The following is a 13,416-nucleotide window of genomic DNA, read 5'->3' as shown; positions in this document are numbered from 1 at the left end:
ACTGTTGATTAACCGCTTAACATATGCTATCTTTATAGTGGTCAGCGCTTTATTTTTAGACACAGATCTCTAAATCCCCTGCACAGATCAAGTTAAATGATCACATTCAGTTTGACTACAGCCACCACTAGAGGGAGCTCAGGAGGTTACTGTATACTGTGATATTGAGTTCAATGAATAATACAGTGAGCTCCTCAGCTCCCTCTATTGGAGACTGCAGGCTGAATTCTATGGCTATGCAGGAGATGTGGAGCTCAGTATTAAAGAACTCATTAAATAATTTTGGATCCCTAAAAGGGGTTTTCCGTGGCCGAGATATTGATGATCTGCCCTCGATAGGTCGCCAATATCAGATCAGTAAGAGCTAGATGTTCAAAGCCTTCGTTAATCTAACTGGCTGCATCGGTATCTGTATCTAGTGGAGTTACATCTTAGGACTTGTGTTTTTATTTCTAGTTGCAATTTGATCTGGACTTGTTCAGCTCCCTTACGGCACGTGGAGCAATAAGCTGTACTGTGTGTGCTGGGCCGATCATTAGTGCCATTGTTCAGGCACACAGCTACTTTATGACTGATTTTTTTAGCCATCCCTGACAATTTTTTTATTTTTTTTTAACAGGTGGCACAGTTTAGCAGTAAGGGAGCGCAGAGATTTAATGGCCATCAGATGTACTATATTTTTACACCAGCACCTGGCTCATAGCTGGCACAGATCTCAGGTTGGTGCATCTTTGAGCCGTACATGCACTAATGAATTAAGGTCGGGAAGGGTAACATGTCTCCTTAGGGAGAGCACCAACAAGGTGAGTGAGGAGACTTTTAGGGCCATCCATGCTCCTCTAGGTAATATGCAAATAAGAAAGATGGAACAATACATCTGCAGCAGCGCCACCTATTGGACGGCAGGATTTCTTCAAATCAATGCTTGATCCTTTTATATAGCCTGAACCCAGAATTCTGGCTTGGTTTATAAACTCCCAATCGTTGCTCTACAGACCTGTATGAAGAGTCAAGCATTTATTTGAAGGAATGCTTCCATCCAATAGGTGGCGCTGCAGAGGTATTGTTCCATCGTTCTGATTTGCAAATTAAGAGGCCTTCAACACTTAATATATTTTTCGCACTTTATTCCAGCCCAATCCTTTCTTAGAAAAATGTTTTATATGCAAGTAAATCTCCTCCATAGAATTCCAGTATTGTTGGCAGCATGACGCTCTTTACAGGGCAATGGGCTCCTGACAGACGATTATTGGCGCTGCATAAAAGTTGCGATGAGCAATAAACAAGCATTTGCTCATTTGTTAACCGCTCGGTGGCAGCACCTTTATTCGAAGCAATAAGGTGAATGAACGTTCGTTCCCAATCATCTGCCCATGTAAAAGGCCCTTTAGTGTCCAGTGCTGATAGTGTATTTTGGGGGGACTGACCTACACAAGGACACCATTATATGTAAGTTATTGTAATGCCCTGTAGTGAACTACAGGGATCAGAATTCAAGCAGCTTTGACATTTGCAAATCAGTGTAATCTGGAATCGTTGGAGACGGAGAGCGTGGCTTTGGCAGGTCAGTGGTTAATAACGATTATATAGGAGAAAGTTCTTTATGTGATCCAGCTGCGGGGAGACATGTGTTTTCTATCTGTAGCTCTGTTCTTAAAGGGCCATCCGGTTCCAATACGAAGTCATCCTTCTGCAGCACGTACAGATCCCTAGGTGAGGGGGGGGGGGGTGATTAATATCGCTGCGGCCCCACCACTGGCCGGGAGACAAACCCTCCACGTGATCTGCGCTCCGTGGCGATGTTGTTTGCTTTGGTCTTAGCAGTACAGAAGATCTTGCATGATGAGGGGGCAGAAAAGGCATCTTGTCTCCATCTTCAATAACAATGACTCACACTACATAGAAAACATGCCAGGAATACGGATGTGGAGGATGTAAACAAAACAACAAGTCTTAGATGCTGCATGTCTTCACTTCCCCCAGAATGTTATTATAAGAACATCTATATCGCCTGTCATGTCTGCGTAATACAATGATAACTGGTTTATTGGACTGCCGGCACAGACAGGTGTGCGGCTAAAGGAGATGCCTGGTCACAAAAATAATACTGGCGTGGATTACTGCAGCATATGTTTAAACCTCCATTATTCCAGTGGTCCCAGCACTAATAGTGGCCCTTCGCAGTGGCCCCAGCACTAATAGTGGCTTTTTCTCAGTGGCCCCAGCTCTAATAGTGGCTTCTTCTCAGTGGCCCCAGCTCTAATAGTGGCCTCTTCTCAGTGGCCCCAGCTCTAATAGTGGCCTCTTCTCAGTGGCCCCAGCTCTAATAGTGGCCCCAGCTCTAATAGTGGCCCCTTCTCAGTGGCCCCAGCACTAATAGTGGCCCTTCTCAGTGGCCCCAGCACTAATAGTGGCCCTTCTCAGTGGCCCCAGCACTAATAGTGGCCCTTCTCAGTGGCCCCAGCACTAATAGTGGCCCTTCTCAGTGGCCCCAGTACTAATAGTGGCCCTTCTCAGTGGCCCCAGTACTAATAGTGGCCCCAGTACTAATAGTGGCCCTTCTCAGTGGCCCCAGTACTAATAGTGGCCCTTCTCAGTGACCCCAGTAGTAATAGTGGCTCTTCTCAGTGGCCCCAGCACGAACAGTGTTTCTTCTCAGTGGCCCCAGCACCAATGTGCCACTTCTCAATGGCCCCAGTACTAACAGTGCTCCTTCTCAGTGGCCCCAGCACTAACAGTGCTTCTTCTCAGTGGCCCCAGTACTAACAGTGCTCCTTCTCAGTGGCCCCAGCACTAACAGTGCTTCTTCTCAGTGGCCCCAGCACTAACAGTGCTTCTTCTCAGTGGCCCCAGCACTAACAGTGCTTCTTCTCAGTGGCCCCAGCACTAACAGTGCTTCTTCTCAGTGGCCCCAGCACTAACAGTGCTTCTTCTCAGTGGCCCCAGCACTAACAGTGCTTCTTCTCAGTGGCCCCAGCACTAACAGTGCTTCTTCTCAGTGGCCCCAGCACTAACAGTGCTTCTTCTCAGTGGCCCCAGCACTAACAGTGCTTCTTCTCAGTGGCCCCAGCACTAACAGTGCTTCTTCTCAGTGGCCCCAGTACTAATGTGCCACTTCTCAGTGGCCCCAGCACTAACAGTGCTTCTTCTCAGTGGCCCCAGCACTAACAGTGCTTCTTCTCAGTGGCCCCAGCACTAATGTGCCACTTCTCAGTGGCCCCAGTAATAATAGTGCCCACTCTCAGTGGCTCCAGTATTATAGTGCCCCTTCTCAGTGGCTCCAACAGTAATAGTGATCCCTTTCAGCGGCCCTAGTAATAGTGATCCCTTTCCATAACCTGAGTATTAATAATGCCCCTCTCTGTGGCCCTAGTGATAACAGTAAACCCAGTAATAATAGCAAACCCTCCTGTTGCCTTCGCCACTCTAAACCTTTGGCTGAGCAGCTGTTGCAGTTTGACATTTTTAGGTTATTTCAGTTTATTTATCAGACCTTATTGATGTATGTGCAAAGTCTATAAGGCATCTGTTGGGCCCAACCTACTCTAGAACCATGAGACTATATACATTATAGAGGCCGCACCTACAGAGGCTATGAGGCCCGATGCACCAGAGGTTAGGAGAAACTGGTACCTCTGGCCGCCTATAGCATCAGGCTGAGGAACATACAGCCCTCATCGCCTACAAGGAGTGGAAAGAGGAGACTAGTAACAGTTGGGAGTGGTTTGACATTTGGTCTTCTTTGCCCTGGTGTGAAGATTAATTTGCATCATTCATGTCCCAAGTCTTCATGTAGAATACGGCCTTCTTTATGGATCCTCAGCAGTTCCAGAATGATCAGTAATAGTCAGTGGCCAAGCAGGATGAGCTCAGCGACAAGGCAGTTACACGATCCAAAATGTACGTAACTTCTAGGCAGTTAAGAGTCAACAAACTTCACTTAAAGGGAGCCGGTCACCAGAGATGTTGCTATTAACCCACAACCAGGTCATCATGCAGCATGTTCAATGTATTGCATACATTGTGTGTTCCTTAGACAAATACATAGGAGTTAGCCAAATTCTTACTTTAGCCTCCCTCTATGTAAATGCCCAGCTTAAGCCATGTGGGCAGCTCCCAGTGCTTTATTGCATCCATGTGTATCAAATCATGGCCAACTAACTTGTTTAAGGGATTTGGTATATCTGGCTTCAATAAAGCGCTAAAACTCTGATCCAGCCATGAAAATACGTCACCTCGCTTCAATTGCTCATGTGCAAGGAAGATGCAAGTAGGGGCCCCACAGCGTGTACGGGATTTTAGTATAAGTGCTGATGTCATGAGCCAAAGGAGGCAGCGGTCGAGAGGAGGGGGCATAGATAGTCTGCTGATGCAGTGACTTGGGGAGCTAGAGGTGCCACCTAGGGCCAGGACCAGGTATTTACATAGAAGGCGCCAAAGAATAAAAGAAAGAATTTGGGGGGACTCTTATTCCATGGTTTTAGACAAATACATATGTAATGCATTGAACATGCTGGATTTCGTTGTGGCCATGCAGCAAGATTTCTGGTGACAGCTTCCCTGTAAATTGTATTAAAAGAAAGGATTGAGAAGTTTACAGGTTCCATTCACTTCTACTAGAGCATGATCTCTATTCGGTGCCTCTATTTCTAAATTCCCTTCAAATTCAACAAAAAATAGTGCAGCATGCTGCGCTATTTCATTTGTGTTTATGTTGGACCTCATTACAATGGTTGAGGTCTAGTCGGCGCTATTCAATTCTATCATAAGACAGATCCATTCAGTGTATTCCATTTTCTTGCTCCCATAAAGGAGCTGGGGAAACTTAATCCCCGAATGAAGATGTGAAAAAGCCCTTGGTCCTCATGTAACCTGGGCCTTAACCAATAAAGTAAAGTGTCTGTGCGCTTTCTAAAAACCTTTGACGTCATAGGGGCATGTCAAACATTGATTACTAAGGGTCCCGGTGCCAAGACCCTCACCAACCATTTAAAGGAGTCGGCTCGTCCGAGCTCTCTCACTGCCGAGCTGAAGACGGGTCGGGACAAAGTCTACAGCTTGTCTTCAACTTGTGAGCAGTGAGGGCATTCAGACAAATGCTTAAGCTGGGTCATTCTAGCGATCGTTGGAGGTCTCAGTAGCCAGACCCCCAGTGACCAAAGCTTCGGACATGTCAAAAGCTTTCAGAATGTGCAATTACACTTTAACAATCCCAACCAGCAGCATTAACTGTAGAACTCTCCCATACATCTTGTTTCTTTAGCTTTTCGTTCCATCCGGAGTTAAATTTCATTTTCTTCATTAGTTTTTACTCGTCGGATCAAATGCTGAGGATAAAGCTTCCAGATGTTATGATGGTCGTGACCCAGAAGTCCTTGCTCAGCATCTTGCCTGTTTTCAGAGGTTGAGTCATTTCTATACTGGCGTCTTCTAGGATGAAAACATCCTCCAGGACATATACTGGCTTCCTGCATGAAGAAATCCCCCCCAATGCACAAAGAGAAAAAAGTGCCGTGTACTGATCATACTTAAGGGATCCTAACCCCAGCTGTGATGACTAGTTATAAATGGTCTAAGATTACACAAGGCATATATCACTGTGTTAATGCTTAGACTGCCTTGTCTTCTTCCCAGATCAGACTTATACACCAATGCCCATGCAGTGGGAAGTGAGAGCAAATGATGGAGCTGTACTGAATGATGGAAATTGTAGGCAGCAATCGAAAGCTATTCCCACTGGACATGTATAATATATCTATCAGATCTGTTGTACATGATCGATTGGTGGAGTTCATTCATTGGGATCCCACTGGTGCCGAGGAGGACACTGTATGTGTGCCAACTCTCTGTTGGTATGGGAATTGAGGATGCCCAATCTTGGATCAGTCCCTCAGTTACAGATATTAACAGTCAGCGGAAGCTTTTTGTTACTTCATCTCTTAAGAGTTTACTAGTCCTGTTAGTGAAAAGGCCCTCCATAATACAGAAGGCTGGAAATGCTGTTTTGTAGATTGCTGACAAACTCAGGATTGACCAATAGGAAAGCCACAGAGCCCTTGTTCTATAACATCATGCCGGGCAAGGGCAGTCGGGGCATGTGCCCCGGGCGTAACTGGATGAGGGTTAGGCAAGTTTCACTACAAATCACAGTATGTGTGAAAGCACCCTTATGTGTGTGGCCAACTCCAGTCTGTTACTGCTCAGTGTCCTGAGTCTGGACCTACTGCCTGAACTACTGGCCCACCATTAGCTTTTCATAGAAGTAAGCTAACCAAGGACATGCTTAAAAGGGGTTGTCTGTCCTGGTTCCAGCATCTCCCACGCCGCAACTCTGTGCTTTGTGGCCGACCTTTGTTTATAAGCTGCAGTTAGCTGGTTTACGAGATGTCACAGGCTGCTGCAGACAGTTACAGACCTCAGTGTTCCAGCGCCGGGCTCTGCCATTCCCATACACAGGCTGCTGCAGCCAGTTACAGACGTCAGTGCTCCAGCGGCGGGCTCTGCCATTTCCATACACGGGCTGCTGCAGCTAATTACAGACCAGTGTTGCAGCACCAGGCTCTGCCATTCCCATACACAGGCTGCTGCAGCTAATTGCAGACCACAGTGTTGCAGCGCCGGGCTTTGCCATTCCCATACACAGGCTGCTGCAGCCAGTTACAGATGTCAGTGCTCCAGCGCTGGGCTCTGCCATTCTAATACACAGGCTGCTGCAGCCAGTTACAGACCTCTGTGTTCCAGCGCTGGGCTCTGCCATTCCCATACACGGGCTTCTGCAGCCTGTGAACATTACGTCACAGTGGAAATCCAGAGCTGTTGGAGCAGGAGATGCGGGGAACCAGGAGAGGAGAAGCTGGTTGTTATTTTTAGGTTGGGAAAGCTATTTTAAAGAAAATAATATGTCGGAAAACCCATTTAATTAATAATTATCGCTTCACCCAGTATATTATAGAGCAAATTACAGAAGTGGGGACCTCAAACTGTATCCCAGGTGAAGGAAAGCCTAGCTACACTTTTAATGTCAAGGAATTGCAATGTAAGTCAGAGTCAGTCTCTCCCTCATTGCATGTGTGTATGTATATACATATATACACAATTTTACACACACACACACACACACACACACACACACACACAAATATACAGAGTGACTGACAGATGCCAAATATTTTCCACAAATAGGTAAATGCCGCTCGTCCCTTAGTGTACCGCCGTCTGGTCCGGTAAACAGCACCGCGCTTCATTTCTACTTACCAGCTGTTTGTTGAAGTTCTGCACACATTGCTCAAACTGCTCGTCTTTCGTCTCATCTGCTTTTCCGAGTTTCTGTAGCACCTGAGGGGGAAAAAAAAATCAAATATTAAATAAAGCTGTTGTCTCAGTCTTATCCGTAGCACGAGTTATCAGTGAGGGGGATATTGAGCAATATTAACCCCTTAGAGTCCAGCCTATATTGTGCCTTAAGGACCAACCGACCTTCACTGTTGCATTGCAAGAGCCAGAGCTAGTTGTCATATGAGAGACTGTTTGTTTGGGGAGACTATTTCTATATTTTGAGGACAGCACTCTGGGGTACATATAATGTGTTGTAGCTAGGGATGAGCACGTATACTCGCTAAGGCACTACTCGCTCGAGTAATGTGCCTTAGCCGAGTATCTCCTCGCTCGTCCCGAAAGATTCGGGTGCCGCCGCGGGGCGGGGAGATCTCTGTCCCTCTCTCCCGACCGCTCTCCCCCGCAACTCACCTGTCAGCTGTGGCGGCCCCCGAATCTTTAGCGAGTAGTGCCTTAGCGAGTATACTCGCTCATCCCTAGTTGTAGCACTTCTATTACAGGTTTTAGGGGGAAGATGATGGACGCAACACTCAGATATTCCGCCATTCTTGGGGGGGGGTTTACAGTATTAATCATTCAGTAAAAATAACATGATGACTTTGGATCAGCACGATTACTGCGATACCCAGTTTTCTGTAAAAGTGTGTTTTGAGCAAAACAATTGCATCTGCAGCGACGCATTCTAAAACCGAAAGAATTTTCATTTTTCCAGCAACGGGGCTACTTGAGGGCTTGTTTGTTGTAGGAAGGGTTGTAGCTTTTAGTGGTACCATTTTGAGGTACCTGTGACTGTTGGATTGCTTTTCATTACATTATTTTAGGAGGCAAACGAGAAGAATGCAATTCTGGCGTTAGTTTTAAAATTCTTTTTATGGTGTTCACCAAGTGAGATAAATAACAAAATATTTTCAGTGTTTTGGTCGTTATGAATGTGGTTAAACCTATTATATTCGGCTTTTAAAAAAACGTTATCCTTTTGAAATTTTTTTTGTGGGAATAAAAGTATGTATTTTTTAAACTGTATTTTTTCTCTCTAATTTAAAAAAACTTTATTGAATTTTTCTAACGAGATTTCTAGTCCCTCAAGGGGATTTGGAGATGCGATTGTTCGATCACTAGGATAGTACACTGCATTACTTATGTAGTACATTCTACCAAGCCTATAACAAGCAGTCTATTGGCTCTACCTCTGCCAGAGTCTAATAGACTGAGTTACATGGCATACGTGGAGGCCTTTGACAGGCTTCTGGCTACCATGGGAACCCATTAGTACATGGAGGCCCTTCAGAGTTCACAGATTATGGTGGTAAATGTTTAGGGCCTCCTCATTCTTTACACCTAGAGTCTGACTGGCATTACACCGAATGGCCCATTATTAGATCCCCTGGTCCTCACGATTGGAGCTTCCCCGTATGGAATTTCTCCCCATGACCCCAGAGTGCGGCATAAAATCACCTGACAAGTTTTCCATGGATCAGTTTTAGGTGAATCCACATCCAATAGGAAAAATCCAGCGATGGGAGTGACTTCCAACAAGGTTTGGTCAACGGTGCTAGACTAGCCAGGGCCGGGATGTCACTACCAACCGCATGGGGGTTTCTCATGTAATGGTGTGGAGAATATACAGAGAAGTGCGTGATGGAGGAAAAACCATCTATTGAAGTACAACCTATAAGGCAGATGTGGTAAGGCCTATCAGGAAATATCATGGAGTACGGCCTATTATGCAGGTGTGGTTAAGGCCTATCAGGGGGGTATTATGGAGTATGGCCTATTATGCAGGTGTGGTTAAGGCCTATCAGGAGGGTATTATGGAGTATGGCCTATTATGCAGGTGTGGTTAAGGCCTATCAGGGGGGTATTATGGAGTATGGCCTATTATGCAGGTGTGGTTAAGGCCTATTGGGGGATATTATGGAGTATGGCCTATTATGCAGGTGTGTTTAAGGCCTATTGAGGGATATTATGGAGTACGGCCTATTATGTAGGTGTGACTAATTTATAGACATGAAGCATAACCCACGACAACATCCTTGGCTATATCCTTCTGAAATGCTGCCAACTACATGCAGTAAAGTTAACTGATGAGCCCACAGAGAGGCACCGATCCCCCCCCCCCCCACCACCACCACCAGACTGCAGCGGGCTCTGACAACCGTGGAGTTTTAGCAGGTACCATTGCCGGCCCTGGTAACCGAAATGATGTCACAACAGCAACATAAACAACTCCATTCATCATCATGTAATTCCATGGTAGTCTGGACAATGTTCCTTCTTCCTCAGGAGATACAGGAGTGTCACGCAGAATTTACAAATACGAGATTTCAGCTCGCCACATGTGTTTGTTTCCTCAGGGCCACAATCCAAGGGACCAGGAGCAGATTCCAGTAAGAAACGAGTCAGTAGTATCCCATGGGGGCATGTGGGTTTTTAATTAGGTTTTAAATAAAGATATTCTTTTCTTTAAAGAGCAGCGTGCGGGATGATCTCTGCTCACCAAGAATTTACATTTCTGGACAGAGAAAACTGTTCAGTTTAACCCCATAAAGGAGTTATCCGGTGATTTAGATTTCTTACAGGAATGTGCAGACTCGGACTCGTCACTTCTAGTTGCGTTCCTACAAGAGGTCACATGGTACTGCGGTCTCCACTGTCTGTGACATAATAGGAGACTGACAGGCTGTCACCTAATTACAATAATTAAGCAAGATTCTCTGTCTATCACTGCATCGCATCCCAGTAAGAAACTTAAATCCCCACATAGCCCTTTTAAATGTCACATACAACGTATATTTACATCATGGCGGTGTGGGGTTTGTATGGAGCATACACCCACACGCAAAGCGGCGATCAGTGTGAACGCTGAGCGCAGCTGTTAACCCTTCAAATATTTGGCAGCAACAGTTAAAGGTCTCGATCTGTGTTCAGGGGTCCTAAACTGCCCCCCTACAATGAGATCGCGAAGTGCTGTTCAGTTGCCATGGAAGCCTGGGGCCTTCTAAAGCCATTGTCATGGCTGCCTGCCTATCCGAACGCAATACCATTGTATTGCATTGTACTGTGATCACAAAAAAAAAAAAAATTGTAACAAGAAGTTAAAGTTTATTAATAATTAATTAAGTTAAAAAAAAAAAAAAAAAAAAAAAAAAAGCACACACACCTACCTTTTCCCATATTTCTAATTTAAAAATATTTTTTTTAAAAAGTCCTATAAAACATATTTGGTGTCGCTGCTTCCATAAAAGTTTGATCTATCATAGTGATCCATTATTTATCCCACATGCTGAAAAAAAGAATAAGCCATACCAGAATGGTCATCCCGATTCCAAGAAAAGTTTGAATTAAAAAAGTGATCAAAAAGTTTTACCAATACCAAAATGGTACAAATAGAAACTACAGAAGGTCCCATAAAACACAAGCCTTCATACAACTAGGTTGACTGAAAAAGAAACATTATGGCATAAAGTTTAATTTTTTTCCCCCAAATATATTTTGCTTTTCAAAAGTAGTACAGCAAAACAAAAAATTTTTTTTATAGAATTTGGTATTGTCATAATTGTACTGACCCAGAGAATAAAAGTATGATGTCATTTTTGCAGCAGCGTGTACACAATTTAAACAAGACTCGCCTAAAGATGGCGGAATTGCATTTTTTTTCCGATTTCGCTCCACTTACAGTTTTTCAGTACATTAAATAATACCATTGAAAAATATAACTCACCCTGCAGACAAATATGTGAATGAGCAATAAAAAATAAAAATAAAAAAAAATAAAAAAGTTGCAATTTTTTGAATCGGGGAGGGGAAACCAAAAGTCAAAAAAGAAAAAAAAAAGGGCTTTGCCCTTACGGGGTTAAAGGAGGCAGAGTCTTAGGGCCAGTTGTGTACTATTATATTAGACATCTGCATAAAATACAGTTTTAACATGTCCTCTGATAATAATTAGCTCTGCAGGGAAGGCTATTACCAATAGTTTTCTGTAATGTTCTTTAATGTCCTAACTGTAAAGTAAAGAAGAAGTCCCATCTACTGCAATACCCTTGTGCTTCTATGGTGAATGCCCATTCTCGGTGGGGACGGTCTGTAAAGTTTTGGTATAACGAATGTTGCATGTAGTTCATAAACCTGGCCCAAGCTTGATGTCAAACAAACCATGCCCCCAGACTAAGACTCATCAGTCACATGCAGGTCGTGTAAACATGTACGGCGAGATACTATATAGATGGAGGGCAAGTGTGACAACATAAACTCCAGACTTGCTACTTTGTGAATGGAGCAGTTCCGATAGATATTAGGGAATTCTATTAGTAGAAATATCATATGTCTAGCTTATATACATAAATATACAGACCCCCACCACCACCACCACCACCCCCCCAGAACATTTAAACCAAATACAAATTCATGGACCTCTGAATGACAGTGCGGCCAATTATCCTCAACTGACTGAACAGAGACATGAACGCGGTCCATCAAGTCTCAGCGATGACAATGACAGAGTGGCCTCTTACAGTTACTTGTCACTTATCTGTTCGTATCTAGGACTTCAGTTGCCTTGTCCTCGCTTTACTGGATATCTATAATAACTGTCAAGCTGTGCAACCAGACCCCATGTAAACCACGGACCGCAGTGCAATATAAGTGGCATCCAATAAGTGTTATTGACATTAACATCACCATCACTGGTATAGGAACATAAATGGTGATATTTTAGTCATAGAAAAAACAGATTACATTTCTCTGAACCAGGGAATACTGTCCCCCTATGTACAAGAATATACCTACTATAATACTGCCCGCTAGGTACAAGAATATACCTACTATAATACTGCCCCCTAGGTACAAGAATATACCTACTATAATACTGCCCCCTATGTACAAGAATATACCTACTATAATACTGCCCCCTATGTACAAGAATATACCTACTATAATACTGCCCCCTATGTACAAGAATATAACTACTATAATACTGCTTCAAAGATTAAGGACTAGTTACACTAAGGCCCCCTGTCCATGGGTGTTGCGGTATCCCCCAGGAGCCGCCGCCCGGCAGCAGGAGCCAGCAGATGGTTCTCTGTAGGTCAGCTTATCTGACATATAGGCTGACCGCGGAGAATCGGGGCAAGTCGCAGCATGCTGCGAATTGTCGGCCGCGAGCGGAGAATCGCAATGATTCTCTGCTCGTCAACATGGGGCCGGCGCTTTCCATAGCAAGGCTATGGAAAGCTTCCTGGCAATTTACCGCCGGCGCAATCACTGCCGTGGACAGGGGGCCTAAAGTTTTGATCGAAGATCGACGAGAGCTAATCTCTGTCACCGTGAGTAGTACATTTCTTCTTGGTTCAACCTCAGATTTGCAAAACCAAGTTTACTTGATCTGTGATCAGAGATCAAAAAGTATTGGTGCCACACATTTTACTTAGAGGGGTTGTACCAAAACTGTAAGTTCTCATCTATTCACAGGAAAAGGGATAACTTGCTGATCGTCAATCTAAAGAAGGGAAGTCCCGTGCCTCAGGGTTTCCTCACTGCGTTGAGGAGGCGACTAAATGGAGCGTTCCATTCATTGTCCTGCGGCTTTTGGTGTCCAATGCAGCAGTTACGGATTTGGCTGCGTCCTGCAGGATAATTCCGGACCGTGTGTTATTCCGAAGAGCAATATAACCAAAGTCCACCCCAGCCCGTGTCCACAGCTTGAGGTCACACTTTGACCAGAGGCAAGAAAAAGAATCATAAAATGAAACACAGGCGGTGGTTCACTATTCTTCAACTCTCTCCAAGCAGGAAATGGCGCTGAGTAACGCGGAGCACGGCAAAGTTTTGTTTTGCTTTTCCGCCTAACATGTTACAGCTCCTCACCTCACAGGACATGATCAGACCTTCCCAGAATCCTTCAGTGCAGCTACATTTTACAGATGCCATAAAATTATTTAAAGAGCCGCACATAATAAAACAATGCAGAATCTTCATTCAGATAGAATGTAGGTGCATTCAACAAAACTGGTGGAGGGGGGGGGGGGGGGGGGGGGCGCAGGACCATGCCAAAAATGTAGGGGATATCAGACTGAGCTCAGAATT

At 44.6% G+C, this 13,416-nt stretch overlaps 1 protein-coding gene across 9 annotated transcripts in view; it reads right to left on the bottom strand.

Annotated features, from left to right (window-relative positions):
- Positions 1–13,416, bottom strand: part of BIN1 (bridging integrator 1) — a 120,509-nt gene that overhangs the window by 53,189 nt on the left and 53,904 nt on the right. For all 9 annotated transcript variants that reach the window (XM_066575570.1, XM_066575563.1, XM_066575564.1 and 6 more), the window contains exon 2: positions 7,255–7,335. In XM_066575570.1, the coding sequence (XP_066431667.1) occupies positions 7,255–7,335 (81 nt within the window). The remainder of the gene's footprint in view (positions 1–7,254; positions 7,336–13,416) is intronic.

The sequence above is a fragment of the Eleutherodactylus coqui genome, chromosome 8 (assembly GCF_035609145.1).
Source record: "Eleutherodactylus coqui strain aEleCoq1 chromosome 8, aEleCoq1.hap1, whole genome shotgun sequence".
Classification (NCBI taxonomy): domain Eukaryota; kingdom Metazoa; phylum Chordata; class Amphibia; order Anura; family Eleutherodactylidae; genus Eleutherodactylus; species Eleutherodactylus coqui.
Note: the sequence above shows the minus strand (reverse complement) of the source record. Positions and strands in the feature narration are given on the sequence as shown.